The sequence below is a fragment of the Pararge aegeria genome, chromosome 26 (genome assembly GCF_905163445.1).
Source record: "Pararge aegeria chromosome 26, ilParAegt1.1, whole genome shotgun sequence".
Taxonomy (NCBI): Eukaryota; Metazoa; Arthropoda; class Insecta; order Lepidoptera; family Nymphalidae; genus Pararge; species Pararge aegeria.
In genome coordinates this window covers 4,015,635-4,033,760 of record NC_053205.1, presented here as the reverse complement: position 1 = coordinate 4,033,760, position 18,126 = coordinate 4,015,635, and the positions used below count along the sequence as shown (strand labels likewise).

General features: G+C 38.6%; 1 protein-coding gene across 1 annotated transcript; it reads left to right on the top strand.

The window, feature by feature from the left end:
* The first annotated feature begins 636 nt into the window (after nt 1–636).
* On the top strand, nt 637–18,125 carry LOC120635029. The gene is made up of 4 exons (XM_039905937.1): nt 637–748; nt 12,453–12,546; nt 13,393–13,718; nt 18,019–18,125. The coding sequence occupies exons 1-4, from the start codon at nt 730–732 to the stop codon at nt 18,123–18,125; spliced, it is 546 nt and encodes a 181-aa protein (XP_039761871.1). The 5' UTR covers nt 637–729.
* The last annotated feature ends 1 nt before the right edge of the window (nt 18,126 follows it).

Below are 18,126 nucleotides of genomic sequence, written 5' to 3'. Positions count from 1 at the left end.
CCATTCGCCATACTCATTTCTGCTGCGGATCAGCATTGCTGTGTTCCAGTAATAGCCTGCGTAACACGTTCATGAAGCTCAACCACGCCTCAGGTAGAAGAAGGTAGAATTCGTAGGAATTGTTTACATTGTAAACAGTGCAAGTGTTCTCGTCTTTCTCTTTTATAGTCGATGGTTTTCCGCTTATTACCAGGTAGGTCCACCATCTTCTTAGTCCTTCAAATCCTTGCGAATATAATTAATGTGAAAGTTTGTTTGTTTGCCCTTCCTTCACGTCTTAACTAAGCAGTGGCGTGCACTTCATACATGCACAAAAGCACTGCCTATCCTAATTGTTTGTATATACCTCGTATAAGAGGAGGATTTTAGTCGTTTTATGCAAGTTTCTTGATTGAATTTTTTTGAATAACCAATTCACTTGATTTTAGCCATAAATTAGTTGAAAGGACAAAGAGTAACATAGACTTATTTTTTTCCAGAAAAACAAACGATTTCGTTAATAAAAATATACACGCTACAGCTATTATATTTCTAAGAAAAAAATTAGTTCAGAAATTCAACTGTATTTGCCAATGTTATCGATATATGCAAGCGCATCACCACGCCGCATTTTGTTTACACATCGCAGTTCAAGCGAGAGTGTTATCATTCCTGATTTGTGTTTATTGTTTACACACGCTTTTTGTGTTCGCGCGTGACAGTGTGTTTAGCGAAGTAAACAGTGCAATTATGGATGTGATCAGTTGCGGTGAGTATATTATTCTAGTTTTCGATAGAAGCAGGCGTTATTTTGCGGAATTCCATGATAAACTATAAAAATTAAGCTTAATTTGTCATACTCCGCGAAAAGCAGTAGAATCTGTACAGTGTAATTTATAATTTCTTCAATCCTTATACTTCACATCAAACAGAACTTCGGCAATGTACTAAGCAAGTTTCGCTCCGATACCGAAGCATCCTTAGCATCCTAGCATCCTTAGCATGTTGACTGTATGAATAATTATTGTAAATTTCATAGTATAATTATAAATAAATAAATAAATAAATAAATAAATATACTACGACAATACACACATCGCCATCTAGCCCCTAAGTAAGCGTAGCTTGTGTTATGGGTACTGAGATAGCTGATAATTATTTTTTTATGAATATAATACACATAAATACTTATAATATACAGATAAACACCCAGACACTGAAAAACATTCATGTACACACAAACACTCTCCAGTTGTGGGAATCGAACCCACGGCCTTGGACTCAGAAAGCAGGGTCGCTGCCCACTGCGCCACTCGGCCGTCCAATTATTATAGTAACATTAAATCAATGATTTAATTAGTTACATTAATTAACAATGTTTTATTTATTTACTAGATATATAAATAGGTATTTATAACTATACTCACTGTTGCCCGCGACTTCGTCTGCGTTTGATTTTGTTTTTTGATGTGTGATTCAATTTAGTTCTAGTTCTAAAAAAATTCAAAGTATTCAGTATCGCAGGGGTTTGCTGCTGTCCGCTGAGAATTTCTGTCCTCTATCTCCGAGCACATTCATCAGATCTACACAAAGTTTGGGCAAAATTAAACACATATTACAACCGCTATAGTAAAAAGATAATTATTTAGATCGGTTATAATTTGTCGGAGTTATGGTGTAAAATCGTCAAACCCTTTCATCCCCTCTCACAAAGGAGCCGAGCTTGATGTCGGGATAAAAAGTATTCTATATTACTTCTAACACTTCCAAGAATATGTGCACAAAGTTTCATGAGGATCGGTTAAGTGGTTTTTACGTGAAATCGTAACAAACAACCTTACATTGACATTTATAATATTAGTAGGGATAGGGATAGGGAAGTAGGGATATTTTTATTTATTATAAAAGCTCCGATTTTATATAAATACTGCATCCAACTCGATTTGATATTTCAACATAGTATTTCTTATATCTATAATAATAATGTAATCTAAAACGTCTTCGTAACGACTGCAGCGAGGCATATTGCCTAAGATGCAATGCAATCATTCCAATACTAAGATCTTATCTATATATATAGCACATCTTTTTTTGGAGCCAGTAGTTAAGATGCCGACAACAAACTTGCCTGGGTATTCTTTTGTTATCACCATCTCCATTGCCGTTTAAAAATAAGTATTTAAAAAGCAACTTGGTTAGAGCAATAATAGACACCCAAGCTTTATTGTTTCGGTAATTCTGTATAGGACTTCAATTTAAGCTTACATTTTATACAAACTTTGAACTTTGACATCTCCGAGAAACTACCGGTTGACACAACCTGTAGTTTTACTGTAAAATTGTAGGTAGCAAAGTATACACTGCGACGTTAATTTCGATTTTAATGTGCAAATTATTGCTAAGAGAAATGTCCTATTAGAACTTTTTTTTTCTTTTATTCCACTACAAGTTAGCCCCTGATTTCTATCACACCTTATCGGAAGTGATGATGCTACTAAGATAGTAGCAGGCTAATCTCTTAGAAGTATGGCAATTAGAAGCTATAGCCCTAATCGGTTTCTACTGGCGTCGTACTGGATCGCTAAACCTCTTTGTCGGTAGGATAACTACCTAACTACTGGCAATAACGCAGATACAACTGAAATAATTTCTTTTTTTTTTCAATGGCACTCGGCATTTTAATGTATATTATAATAATAATTAATAAATGCTTTTAATTCATTCCAAATACCCATATGACAAAAATTTAAACAAAAAATACTGTGTGGATAAGCGAATACAAACTACGAAAATAAAACTTAAAATAAATTAAAATTGCAAACAAAACAAAAAAAAATTCTTTATTTAATTAATCGAATGGCTATTATATTTATCTATGATCATAAGTTGTTCTTACATATACTAATATATAAAGTGTATCACAAAGAAAATCCAGTTTATATATCATATTATCTGAGATTGTTTCATAAATAAACGAGACCGGTTTTGAAGCCGTCACCTCTTCAATGCGAGGCGAGCTGCATATCTGCTGAGCCGGAGGTAAAACTGCAAGTTACGTCATATAGTTTTGATTTGTCTTTGTCTAGTTTTTCTTCGTAAGTGAATGGAGTTTACTTCACTAACAAGTTTTAATAATTAACATTCTATAAAACCAGCACTACGTAGGTACAAAACAAGTTTAAAAATGTACAATGATAGCGCAGTGGGTAGGAGCTCAACTTCACTTTCGGGGGGCCGAGTTCGAATCCCAGCACGCACCTCTAACTTTTCTAAGTTATGTGCGTTTTTGGTAAATATAATATCACTAGATTCAACGGTGAAGGAAAACATCGTGAGGAAACCTGCTTGCCCTAGAGTTTTCCATAATGTTCTCAAAGGTGTGTGCAGTCCACTAATCCGCACTGGTCCAGACTACGGCCTTAACCTCTTCTCATTGTGGAAGGAGACCCGTGCCCTGTAGTGGGCCGGTAATGGATTGATATAATAATGAATGTGTATGACATTGTAATGGAATTGTAATTGAGTGTATATGTCTATGGCCTTAACCCCTTCTCATTGTGGAAGGAGACCCGTGCCCTGTAGTGGGCCGGTAATGGATTGATATAATAATGAATCTGTATGACATTGTAATGGAATTGTAATTGAGTGTATATGTCTATGGCCTTAACCCCTTCTCATTGTGGAAGGAGACCCGTGCCCTGTAGTGGGCCGGTAATGGATTGATATAATAATGAATCTGTATGACATTGTAATGGAATTGTAATTGAGTGAATATGTCTATGGCCTTAACCCCTTCGAATTGTGGAAGGAGACCCGTGCCCTGTAGTGGGCCGGTAATGGATTGATATAATAATGAATCTGTATGACATTGTAATGGAATTGTAATTGAGTGAATATGTCTATGGCCTTAACCCCTTCGAATTGTGGAAGGAGACCCGTGCCCTGTAGTGGGCCGGTAATGGATTGATATAATAATGAATCTGTATGACATTGTAATGGAATTGTAATTGAGTGTATATGTCTATGGCCTTAACCCCTTCTCATTGTGGAAGGAGACCCGTGCCCTGTAGTGGGCCGGTAATGGATTGATATAATAATGAATCTGTATGACATTGTAATGGAATTGTAATTGAGTGAATATGTCTATGGCCTTAACCCCTTCGAATTGTGGAAGGAGACCCGTGCCCTGTAGTGGGCCGGTAATGGATTGATATAATAATGAATCTGTATGACATTGTAATGGAATTGTAATTGAGTGAATATGTCTATGGCCTTAACCCCTTCGAATTGTGGAAGGAGACCCGTGCCCTGTAGTGGGCCGGTAATGGATTGATATAATAATGAATCTGTATGACATTGTAATGGAATTGTAATTGAGTGTATATGTCTATGGCCTTAACCCCTTCTCATTGTGGAAGGAGACCCGTGCCCTGTAGTGGGCCGGTAATGGATTGATATAATAATGAATCTGTATGACATTGTAATGGAATTGTAATTGAGTGTATATGTCTATGGCCTTAACCCCTTCTCATTGTGGAAGGAGACCCGTGCCCTGTAGTGGGCCGGTAATGGATTGATATAATAATGAATGTGTATGACATTGTAATGGAATTGTAATTGAGTGTATATGTCTATGGCCTTAACCCCTTCTCATTGTGGAAGGAGACCCGTGCCCTGTAGTGGGCCGGTAATGGATTGATATAATAATGAATCTGTATGACATTGTAATGGAATTGTAATTGAATAAAAAAAAACAGTTTTTTTTTTTGCGCAAACCTAACGCAAAAAGTTATGTGCATTTTAAGTAAATAAAATATCACTTGCTTCAACTGAGAAAGAGAACATCGTGAGGAAACCTGCATGCCTGAGAGTTCTACATGTTCTCGAAGGTGTTTGGAGTCCACCAATCCGCACTGGGCCAGCGTGTTGGACTATGGCCTTAACCCCTTCTCATTGTGGGAGGAGACCCGTGCCGTAGTGGGCCGATAAAAAGTTGATGTGATGATGATGAAGGATCTACAATCTATACAGGGTTAAATTAAAAATAACAGAAAGCTCTCGTTCTGTAGTTGTTAACATTAAAATTAAAAACTTTTGTTCTACGACAAAAATATTTAACGTAACGAATTTGTTATAATTTATTTTTTTCAATAAAAGACAAGTAAGAAAATATTGGTTTGGTTTTTTTAGGGTACTTCGTGAATGTATCAATAAATAATAGGTACTACCTATGTCCATATATAGGTGGAACTCTCCACGTCATTGCAGCATATTGACCTTTTGCTGACGTCAATAAACTTATTAATTTTCCGTTTTAACGAAGACCAATGCCCTCGGCTTTGGCAGCAAGTTTTTTCGTTATGGCGGCAAAGAGGATCGAATTCCACAGTGACCTTGGTGTAGGGTCCTATAGTGAAATATGCAATGTCATTTAAAGCTTTTACTGTACGGGAATTGCCCTTTTCCGATGTGACAGGGTTTAGTATTTAAAATATACATTTTTGTAGTAAAAACTTGTTTAGCGCACTGCACACAGATTTTTCCATAGGTAGTAAATAGAACTATTACTTAACCACGCCACTTTAGAAGGGTTTTTCGAACATACAATTTAGCAGTTGAGAGTAATGTTTTACCTCTAATGTTCTAAGCGTTCACTATTAAATGGGAAAATGGAAAAAAATACGGCTGATCCGTCACGCTATGAGGTGAAAGGGTCGATCGGGTGAACTCGGGACCACCGAGGGTACCCGAACGAGACAGATACAGCTGCTTTTCGCTGTAGTGTCGCTGCGTTTAGTATATATTATATATATATATTCATATCTAATAATTGTCTTTGTTAATTTGAAAGTTATTATATTTGTTATTTATAATAATAATCTCTTTATTAGAACAACTAAGGTCCGGTCCACCTTTGTTAGTAATACAACTTAAACGACTATGTTAGTATTAATTAATTATATTATAGAATTATATTATATAATAGGATAAATTCAAGACTGTTTGCTTCACCGTACAAGCACCGACATGAAGTGTTGCAAGATGGGTGAATCAAACTTTCCCGCTAACATATTCAGGATACTGTTGGAGCTCGACCGCAACCTTGTCAGGACGGATGACGTCTTTTTCCTTATAATGGCGTAAAAATCGTCGTTTCGCTCCTGAGCGAACATCCCAGACGCCGAACAGAACCTCGGCAAACCCAACAGTATCCTAATCCCATTATTATACTGTACACGTAATGTGTTCAGTGCCCTTTGAGTATAGTTAACCCACAGGCCTTACAAACCTATTGTAATTATCACACACTCATTCGCTGGAGACAACTCCAAGGAATGAACCATTCTCGAGTGCTAATAAAACCATTCAACAAAAGGGCCGCCTCTGAGGCATTAGCACTCAACAGAAAAAACCTATGCATACTGGTGCGAGCGCTTACGGGGCACTGTGGGCTTAATAGACACATGTTTAACCTAAAGCTGCAGGATACAGATCTATGTAGACTCTGTAAGGAGGCTGCGGAGACGCCGCTGCATTTGATCTGTTCCTGCCCCGCGCTGATGCATAAACGCAGCACTCTTTTGGGGAAACACATAATGCAACCAGAGGATGCTAAATTTCTTCCAGCAAGGAAAGTGCTGCTTTTCCTGAAGGCGACCAACGCTTGCTGGGAGATCTAGACAGCGGCGTCACAATAGATCGTAGCCGGTCGACGTGACACCAGGGACCAGACGAACCTAAGCCGCAAGCAGAAGAAGAAGAAGAAACCCACAGGCCTCCCGTGTAGAAGGTTTGACAATAGGCCTTAAACAACGTTACTTTCACTTCCTTGCTACGTCGAGCGAACCTGCGGGCCAACATGTTACATTTGACAGCCAGAGATCTACGTTCTCGTTCTATGCCGACGTGATCCTTAAGGTCCTCCATTAAATAATGGCCCAAATATTTAAATTGGGTCACACGATTAAGTGTTATAATTGGCTCGTATTGCACTCGCTTACGTGGGGCCTTAAAGATCAGGTTTTCACTTTTCGAGAAGAGGAAAATTGATGCTTTAGAGATGTGGTGTTGGAGACGTATGCTTGGAGTGTCATGGAATGAATTTCGCACCAATATTTCCATTATCCGAGAACTGGACATCAAGCAACGTCTCTCAAGATTAGTGCATAGCCGCATATTAAAATTCTTCGGTCACGTCTCCCGGAGAGACAGCAACTCCATAGAACGCCTTGTTGTGCAGGGCAAGGTAGAAGGCACTAGAGCACGCGGTAGGTCACCCATGCGATGGACCGATCAAATCAAATCTTCAGTGGGAGGTCCCTTGCATGAGTGTACCAGACTATCTGCAAACAGGGAGAAGTGGCGAATGATCGTGAGGCGAGTAACAACTGCCACAAACAATGTCCCACCGTGATGACCACGACCACTCTGGCAAGAGTGTTACGACAAAGAAGATTCACTTTTAGCCACATTGTATATCAGACCATGGCTAGTTAAGTTTTTTTTTTTTATATTAATAGCGGACAAACGAGCATGTGGGTCACCTGACGATAAGTGATCACCGCGGCCCATAAACATCTGCAGCACCAGAGGAGCCACCGATGCGTTGCCGGCTTTTAAGGAATTTGTTTATCCGCCCCTTGAATAACCCAAGATTGTATTTTTGAGGAAACACATCAGATGGGAGATTGTTCCGTAGTTTGCAAGTGCGCGGTAGAAATTATCTGGTATTTCGAAGAGTTGAAGAATACCAGGCATCCAGATGATGAGGGTGGAATTTATTTCTACGGCGTGAGGTGCGGTCAGAGAACAGGGAAGGAAGTATCAACGCAAACAACTCTTCGGAACACTCTCCATTATAGAATCGATAGAACACACAAAGGGAGCTAACATCTCTTCGGCGCCCCAGGGACTCCAAACTGCAAGTCAATTTTCGATTGTCAACAAGTCGAACTGCCCGCTTTTGTATCCGATCAAATAGAAGGAGTTGGTAAAGAGGTGCCCCAGCCCAAAGATGCGAGCAGTACTCCATGTGAGGTCTTACTTGCGCTTTATAGAGCTGGAGTCTATGCTATGACGCAAAGTAACGTTTTGCTCTGTTGAGCACACCAAGCTTTTTGGAAGCTAATTTAGCGTGTGTAATGTAAGCATAGATAATATTATATATTGAAAAAAAAACATCAAAACATTAAAGCTGCCCGTAAACAAAGGATTCTCACGGGATTTATAAAAACCTTAATAAATGCTGAAAAGAATAAAAAATCTAAAATAACTTGAATACTAATTAATGGTTTTAAATGAAATGTGTTTCTATAGTAATAATTATTTATTAACGACCGTCGCAGAATCGATGCACTGGAAATGTGGTGCTGGCGGCGACTGTTGTGGATCCCTTGGACGGCTTTTCGAACGATCCTGGAGGAACTAAAAATCAAAGAGAGGTTATCGTCGACTGTGCAGATACGAATCCTCAAGTTCTTTGGACACATAACTAGGAAAAAACACTCCACTGAGCGACTCCAGGGGAAAGTGGAAGGCAAACGGTCACGCGGTCGATCACCCACGCGTTGGAAATACATAATAATGACAATATTGCTTGGAAGCATCCGGCACCGCTTTCATCTTTCAAAAGATAGAAAAATGAATGTTAAAATACATTTTAACAATTTACAAATTGTTAATGTTGGAAAAGAGCAACTACTGAGTTTCTTGCCGGCTTCTTCTCGGTAGAATCTGCCTTCCGAACCGGTGGTAGAGTCACTACAAACAGACAGACTTGACGTTTCAATAGTGCTTATATTATTCCTACTTGAAAGAAATGAATTTAGAATTTTGAAAAGCTGCAACACAAACCTCCATAGTCCAATGTTTCCGAAACGCTGAAGATCGTAACAAGTGGAAGCGCAGTGGGGCTGCTGTAGCCAAAGAAAATAAATCATCGTCAATCACGACCAGTCTGTCAAGAGTGAACGACCAAGGAGGAGTAATCATTGATGGAGAAAGCAGATGGCTCAATTATACCATCGCATATAAACATGCCATTCATTTAGTCCAGCAAATTCGAAGTGGTTACACCGCCACTTGTCGGTCGCCAGAGCCAAGTCGGTTAGACAGCAGGGCGCACCACGCGCAGGTGAGGTTAGCACCTTGTGAGGCTGACTGGTACTCGCCTCCCACTTACACCCAGCTGGAGGCAATCGGCCCAGGACCGTGTATTGTAGAACTCCCTGCAAAAGACCCATGTCCAGCAGAGGACGTCGATTGGTTGACATGATGATATAAACATAGCAACACTTCGCAGGGCATGTAAGGAATCGTCTAGTACCCTTCTTCATGACCCTGACTATCAGATTACTACCTACTGATAATGCTACCTATCAGGACACACAATCAATCTCTGCACAGCGACTTCGCCGGGGAAGACGAGGTCTCCGACTTCTGACGTCATCCGGACGTTGGGGCATACGACCTCGGAGGCGTGAGCACGAATCACCGTCCAAAAATGGAGTTTCGGCCCTCCAAGCGTTGCCTGAGCCGAGGTTCGACCTCGCGTGCTCAGGCCGACGATCCCTTCGTTTCTCCGCGCTCTAAGGTTCAAACTCCTGGTAGAGCCAATACGCCAACAAGCCCACGTTACGCTGTTAAATCTTTAAAGTTCATCAGCTTCACACAATTTGTAGCCTTACTTCTCCGAACGAGCTCCGTCACAAAAACTCTTGGTACTATTACCCAAAAGTCAGCCAGTCCCGTTTTTTACTAGTAGAGGTCAGTGTTTTAAATGACAATGCGTCCACGGATTCCTTTGTTTACAATATTTTTAGTGCAACCGTACTAGACCGTTGATTGTTTTTATTTACTAAACAACCTTATCTGAATGTCGGTACAAAGTTGAATGCACTAGATGTTGATAACGTATTTTATTATTTGAATAAAGAGGACGCCGAAGGTCTTATCAAGGAATAAATAAAACTCTTATACTATTGGTATTAATTTATACAAAACCCGGCTCAGTTTGTTGTGGTCTCTAACCAAGTCGAAAAAACAGAGCACTCCAGAGTCTGCTGTCCATCAGCCCTTTTTTTCCTTATTCTTTCCCGTAGGGCAATGGCAAAGGTATACTACCGCACAGCCATGTCTTCAGCTTATTATGCATATATCTCATCGTCCACTAGCTCCTATCTCATAGGAGAGTGTTCTAGAGCATAAACATAGATAATAATTTTTATCTTTATCTAGATTGCTAGAAATAGCCGTAAATTTATGAAAATTTGATCAATAAAATACGTATACCTAATAGTAATCCATGTCACGATCTTGAAACATATTTAAAAAATTACCAAGGTCCTTTATAATGTGCATTTTATTTTATCATTTAGTGAATCCTTTGACTAACAGATGTTGTAATGTTAAAGAACCAAATTTTTATCGTTTTCTTACATAATAACAAAAAGCCACATTGGCTGTCTTTGATAAGTATGATCTTTAACGGCGGGGGTTGTACTTGATTCGACATGGTCCCTTGACGGTGCCACAATTTCCACACGCAGAACGTGTAGCTACAAACATTATGAAATGCTGAGCGAGCGTTAGAATTACATCATAGTCGGTCCGGTTGCGTTGTAACTCAGTAGAAAGTAGATATTTCCTTATAGATATAGCAATAATCCGTTGCGTCGCAAGCTTCCGTTTCTGATTGTTTTGATTATGAGCACGTTCGAGCTAATCAATAATCTATATCTCTTCCTGTGACGGCCGATTGGCGCAGCGACCCCGCTTTCTGAGTCCAGAGCTGTGGGTTGGATTCCCACAAACTGAAAAATGTTAATGTGATTAATGTTTTTCAGTCTAGGTGTTTTATCTGTAAACAATAAGTATTTATGTGTCCAGGGAGTCGTCCTCCGGCGGGTCGTTGCGATGCATCTAATCAAAAGATATCATCATTTAATTCATTGCCGGATTAAGACTGATGCCATAAGCAAGGGCTGTAAGGGCTTTAAATGTTGTTTTATAATAATGTTTATAATACTCCTTTCAATGTGTAGTTGAAATAAAGACGAAATTGCGTTTCTGTGAAAATACAAGAAGCAACATTTAAAGCCCTTACAGGTTACCTTAAAGGTCTTTAAAATCAAATAATTTCTTCTTAAAATAAACTCTTAAACATCTTTTTTAAATGTCATTTATCAATGTAAAAAACATTGGTGACTTTCAGAAAAGGTTCGATATATGAACTCGAGAAAAGAGTTCTTTACATTTATTCATTTATATTCTATTTCATACAGTCCTCCTAACCCTTTCTCTTCCCGCGGGTGTCGTAGGTACGAGGCGACTTAGGGAATACAACGTAGAACGGGCGATTCGGCCACGAAGAGTCTCTATCCGATGATTTTGACAAATTATCCCTCCGTCACAAGGTGACCTTGTATAACACGTGCATACGTCCCATTATGATATACGCCAGCGTCGTATTCGCCCACCGCCCTCACAGCTCCTACAGGAGCTTTCAAGTCCTGCAGAACAAGTTTATGCGTATGACCACGGACAGCCCGTGGTTCATGCGCAAAGTAGATCTCCACCGAGACCTCGATCTTCCCACCATAGCCCAGTTCATGAAATCATTATCAAAGACCTACTTTGAAAATGCAGTCCGACACCCCAACCCCCTAGTGGTCGAGGCGTCCACTTATACCCCCGTCCCCGACGTCGAGCCAAAGCGGCGACGTCCGAAGCATGTCCTTGACGACCCTGACGATAAAATAACTACCGACAACGTGTCCCAACAATACACACACACGCAACAAACACAGCGCCTTCGCCGGCGAAGACGAGGGCCCCGATTTCTGACGTCATCCGGATCCTTACCACTCCCCCCCCATGTCGTCGAGCCCTAGGGCTCTTCTCATGGCGAGCTTTCGCGCTCGCCCCACTCCCCCGGTGACGCCGTAGCAGCCCCTCAGGTGGTTATCGGCAAATGTCCTTCCGAAAAAGCAAAAAAAGTCCACGGAGATCTACTCTACTATAGTATAGTATAGTATAGTAAATCTGCTGCGATCTCAAAACGGTCTGCTCAGCGTGGTGACCATGGGCAAAGCCTCCATTTGGGAAAGGCCATTAATCCGGCAGTGGATTGACATAGGCTATTGATGATGGTATCTTCTCTGTATGTATCTCTATGCAGCATAAAAATATCTGTTAACTTCTAAATCACGCAACGGATTTTTTTTTCACCTTCGCTTAAATATTTTAATAAGATTGTTTATATTTTTAATAAAGCCTAATGAAGTTTTCTTTGTAAGGTAGAAAAATTAACATAACATTACAACTAATTCGCCATGCGTTCCAAATTTTATCAAAATCTGGGAAGTGGTTGAACCGAACATACAAACAACAAACGTACAAAGAAACAAAAGTATGGAAGTATGGTCTTATATAGTTTTGCAATTAACTTATTATATTTATATTTTAAATTCCAGATGTTGGACCGCGAGGGCTGTGCGGCTGGCAAGAGATTTTCACAGATTTTGACAGCTGGTTATGCAAATTCAGCAGGCATTTGAACCAAAAAAGGTAAACACCTTGTATGATCTTATTAGTAAAGGTTAAGCTTTCAAGTAGTATATAATTAGACTCATAAATTTAAAATTGGTAGAGCATATCTTTTTTAATTACGTACCTTTAGCTAGGCGAAAAGCAAATTTTTCAATTGCGTTATGTTAAGATTTTCTATCTATGTTTACTGATTCGACCGTGCGAGAGGTAAATTCAAATTCAAATTCAAAATTCATTTATTTCAAGTAGGCCTAATATAAGCACTTTTGAAACGTCAAGTCTGTCTGTTTGTAGTGATTCTACCACCGGTTCGGAAGGCAGATTCTACCGAGAAGAAGCTGGCAAGAAACTCAGCAGTTGCTCTTTTCTAACATCAACAATGTACATTTTGCATTTTAACATTCATTTTTCTATCTTGTTAGAGCTGAAAGCGGAGCCGGATGCTTCCAAGCAACCTTGTCATTAAAAAATTCATCACTTGTATAGTAACCTCGCTGTAATAAATGTGTTTTAACAAATTCTTTAAACTTGTGCATTGGCAGGTCCAAAATCACCTTAGGAATCATATTATAAAAGTTTATACTCAATCCCACAAATGATCCCTGTACCTTACGCAGACGATATGCGGTACGGTAAGGTAGTAAAGGTATGAAAAGAGTGCCGTTTACTTATTTTCAATGATGGAAAACGCTTGTAGGTAAAAAATCTTATATTAGGCACCCAGGATGTGTACGCGATTTTGGAGATCCGATTATCTTAGCCATAAAGGAAAAATCGGGCCCCCACCATAGATTGTACCCTAAAAATCCCACTGCAGAGAAATAAGCTTTTGTGTTGCTAAACTTATCTCTTTCTTTTTTACAGATCTTCACGTGTAATTAAATCTGTTGAATTAATAATAGAAGATTCTCCAATAAAAACTGTAAGCAACAAAGCCATTGCTGATGAAGAAAAAGAAAAAAAAATGGGTTCTTTAACATTACAACACCTGTTAGTCGAAGGATTCAGTATAGAAAAATGTACAATATCAAATGACAGAAGCAAAATGCACATTATGAAGGACCTGGGTCATTTTTTAAATATTTTCCAAGATGGCGACGAGTTTATGGATTACAATTATTTATTGGTTCGATTATTGAGTGGCGGAAAGAAGTATTTTTATCAATACACGAGATCAAAACTTTTATTTGGTTTTTTTTTTCATTCCTGGAATTTTACCGGGCACAATTATCTACAAGATATCCAAGTAATATAACTAGAAAATATATGGAGAAATGAACTATAGCTACTATATACTGAACCTTCAAAGCTTGCTTAGATTGGTTATAGTTTGTCGGAGTTATGGTGTAAAATCGTCAAACACTTTCATCTCCTCCCCAAAAAGAACTGAGCTTAATGTCGGGATAAAAAGTATCCTATATTACTTGTAACACTTCCAAGAATATGTTTACAAAGTTTCATGAGGATTGGTTAAGTAGTTTTTGCGTGAAAGCGTAACAAACAACTTACATTGACATTTATATTATAAGTAGGGAGTAGGCATAGGGATTATAAGTATTTATGTATCTGTATATTATTTATAAAATTATTCATCAGTCATCTTAGTACCCATAACACAAACTGCGCTTACTTTAAGACTAGATTGCGATGAGTGTATTGTCGTAGTAGACTTATTATTATTATATATGATGAGGGATGGTCACAACTGTATTCTGATTCTGATTCATTGCAGCAGTGTGGTGGGTCGAAGCTCTACCACTTTAAAAGGTTAATAAAAATTTATATAGATATTTTAAATTAAGATAGTTTGTATGTTTTAACGCGAATGAAACCGCGGATCACATCTAGTAATGTTGAAGGGGTTTTTTTTATTCCTTCTTTCTCCTCTACAATTAAGCCGTTGACTGCAATCTCACCTGGTGGTAAATGATGATGCAGTCTAAGATAATAATAATACATAAATAAATATACAACGACAATGCACACATCGCCATATGACAATGCACACAGCCCCAAAGTAAGCGTAGCTTGTGTTACGGGTACTAAGATGACAGTTGAATATTTTTTTGAATAATATACACTGAAAAACATTCATGCTCATCACACAAACATTTTCCAGTTGTGGGAATCGAACCCACGGCCTTGGACTCAGAAAGCAGGGTCGCTGCCCACTGCGCCACTCGGCCGTCAAGTCATACTCCTTTTTTCTTTGTGGCGTATTGACAAGCGAATTGACGGAAGTTACGTGGAACTCCCCACTCTAAAGGGGTATAGCCTAGCTAAAAACCACCACGGCATGTTATGCTTGATGGCTTTGTTAGACGTCCGGGGAAATTGAAGACCCCAAACGGTTTCTACGCGACATCGCACCGGAACACTAAATCGCTTAGCGGCACGTCTGTGTCAGTAAAAGTTTTATGTTTGTATAAGCTCTCTAATCTTAAGACGAAACGGTCCGATAAGAAAATTATCGCATTTGTGTTCGATAACCTGTTAAAGATTAAAAGCTGTAACTATATGACAATGCCCCGATAGAGTGTCATGTCATTTTTATAAATTTTAAATGCATATAAAAATTTTCGGAACCGACAGGATTTGAACCTGCGACTCTCGGGCAATCCACCACTGAGACGACTAAGCTATGCCTTTTTTTTGCTTTTTCGGAAGGACACTTGCCGATAACCACCTGAGGGGTTGCTACGGCGTCACCGGGGGAGTGGGGCGAGCGCGAAAGCTCGCCATGAGAAGAGCCCCAGGGCTCGAAGACATCGGGGGGGGAAATATACTAAGACTAAGCTATGCCGAAATTAGTATATTATGCATTTATATCAGTGTTATAGCGACTGTAGCGCCATCTAGTAGGGAGCATTGTAGTTTCGATCTACTTTTCTAAGGTCCATATTACAATGATACATTAAAATATAAATTACTAGCTGTTGCCCGCGACTTCGTCTGCTTTTGTTTTTTTGTTTTTTCATTTGGTATTACATTTAGTTGTAGATCTAAAAAAAAAAAAAAATTCAGTATCGCTAAGCCTTAAATGAGGGGTTTGCTGCTGTCCGCTGAGGAGTTCTGTCCTCTATCTCCAACCACAGTTTGGGCAAAATTAAACACATATCATAACCTCTATAGTACAAAAATAATTCTTTTAATCGGTTATAATTTGTCGGAGTTATGGTGTAAAATCGTCAAACACTTTCATCCCCTCTCCCAAAAAGAACCGAGCTTAATGTCGGGATAAAAAGTATCCTATATTACTTCTAACGCTTCCAAGAATATGTGTACAAAGTTTCATGAGGATCGATTAAAATAAATATATCCCTACTTTGTTACGCTTTCACGCGGAAACTACTAAACCCATCTTCATGAAACTTTTTAAACATATTCTTGGAGGTATTAGAAATAATATAGTATACTTTTCATTGAAAAAAAAAATACGAACGATAAAAAAAAAATCTGAAAAAATCGTATGTAGCAGTACGCTGCCTCCCCAAATTAGCGGGCGAAGCCGCAAGGCATATGTAGTAGAATATAAATAAATAAATACAACAAAATCGTCCTTGGGGGTCGACCAACGCTGCGTTTTCCGGTTCGAGGTCGCCATTCCAACACCTTAGGACCCCAACAGTGGCGTGCACTTCATACATGCACAAAAGCACTGCTTACCCTAAAATTGAAATATAGCTCGTCTAGGAGGAGGATTTTTGCCATTTTATGCAATTTTCCTGCCGTATGCATACCCCGGTGAGAAACCAAGTGCACGCCACTGGACCCCAACGTCCATCGGTTCTCCGAGCTATGTGCCTTTATACTTTAATATACCTACCTTGAAGTAAAATAAATAAATGCATAGCTAGATAAAGGTAATAAAAAAAGAAATATTATCGTGAGAATAATAATAATTTGTAATAATTAGTGATAAGAAAAAAATGACCTTTGTATGAAGTTACTTCACCATAGAGCTACACATTAGCAACACGACCAGCCAAAAAGAAACCCGTAACTAACCTAACAGCTGACTAAAAAAACGATTTTATTTCGTACTGGTTAGTGAGAGCACTTTTTTGAAAAATATATGAATAATAAAGTTTGGTTTATCCCAGCAATGTTTGGGAGCGGTAATAGGGAAAAAGGGCATTAACCGTTCAATAATTTGTTAGACAAAACATTAGTCTTCATAAGAAGATAATAATCAACCTACATAGGTACTTGAAAATGACAAACTAGTGTCAACGGCCTTACGTCCGCGAAAGGTAAAGAAATCATTTGATTATATCCATACGAACAATACTTAAAACTGTATCTGTTTGTTTCTTACATCTGATCGGATCAACCGCTGCACCGATCTTAATGAATTTTGCCACAGGCCTGTATTCTAAAAGTGGATAAATAATAGAAATTTTATAAATTTAAATTGCATATAAAAAATTTCGGAACCGACGGATTTAACCTGCAACTTTATAAATTAAATTTATAATATTGATATTACTACAATTGTAGGTAAAAACACTATAAAAATATAAAATTATAAAAGATATATGTCATGTATGGATGACTTCACGGGAAAGGTAGCTTTACCGCTATTCTGGATTAATAAAGCATACTTTTTATCTTGGAAGAACAACGACTTCAACCAAATTTTCATAAAATATAAAAATACGCAATAAAATTAATCCGAACCGGTTGAAGTGGCTACAAACAGAAAGACTTGATGTTTTACAAAACTTATACAGTAGGCCAGAATTTATTTGATTATATTATTTTCCATATTTGACAAAATCATACAAATATTTCAGTTACTTTGCGGAATTCCATGGCATACAATAAAAATTAAGCTAAATTTGCTATGCTCTGCAAAAAGCAGGAGAGTCTGTATGATGTAATTTATCGTTTCTCCAATATTTATACTCAACACCAAACCGATCTTCGGCAATGTACTCTCTACGCCCGTTTCGCTCCGACACCGGAGCATCCTCAGAATATGTTGACTTTACCAAGAATAATCTTAATCTATATATATAAAAGAGAAAGTGTATGTTCCGTATAGGCTCCGAAACGGCTGGACTGATTTCAATGAAACTTTCAGGGAATCTCCGGATTGACCTGGCGAGTAATCCTGTAAAGTTTGGTGACGATCGGAGCACTCCTGTTTTTGAACTGTCAAACTGTCAAATACAGCTTTTATTAAAAATTTGATGATGTAAGTTTATTGTTTTAATAAAATAAAGCAAAATCTAGCCCGGCGAAGCGGGCTGGGTACGCTAGTACTTAATACAATGTCGCGGAGCAAATGAACCAAAATTTTCAATGTATATATAAAACAAATACGTCGGTACGCATAAAATAGTACAAAATATATATATTTATTATCTTCATAATCATCATCATCATATTAACCCAATACCGGACCACTACAGCCGTATCGTAGACCTTAATCAACTAGACTGGAAATATATATACATATATTAAGTATTCTAATTATTCACGCAGTTAATCAAAATTTCCGCGACCCAGTGGTCCTGTACTTTGGCAGAAGGGAACGCAGCGAAACCAACTCTCCTTCGAGGAAAATACCGTGTTTGCAGCAGGCGTCATAAT

What these genes read in the sequence shown, in the direction of transcription:
- LOC120635029 (XM_039905937.1), top strand. An exon ending in AGGCATTTGAACCAAAAAAG is followed by an intron (nt 12,547 to 13,392) that starts GTAAACACCTTG and finishes TCTTTTTTACAG; the next exon opens with ATCTTCACGTGTAATTAAAT. An exon ending in GAGATCAAAACTTTTATTTG is followed by an intron (nt 13,719 to 18,018) that starts GTTTTTTTTTTC and finishes TTATTCACGCAG; the next exon opens with TTAATCAAAATTTCCGCGAC.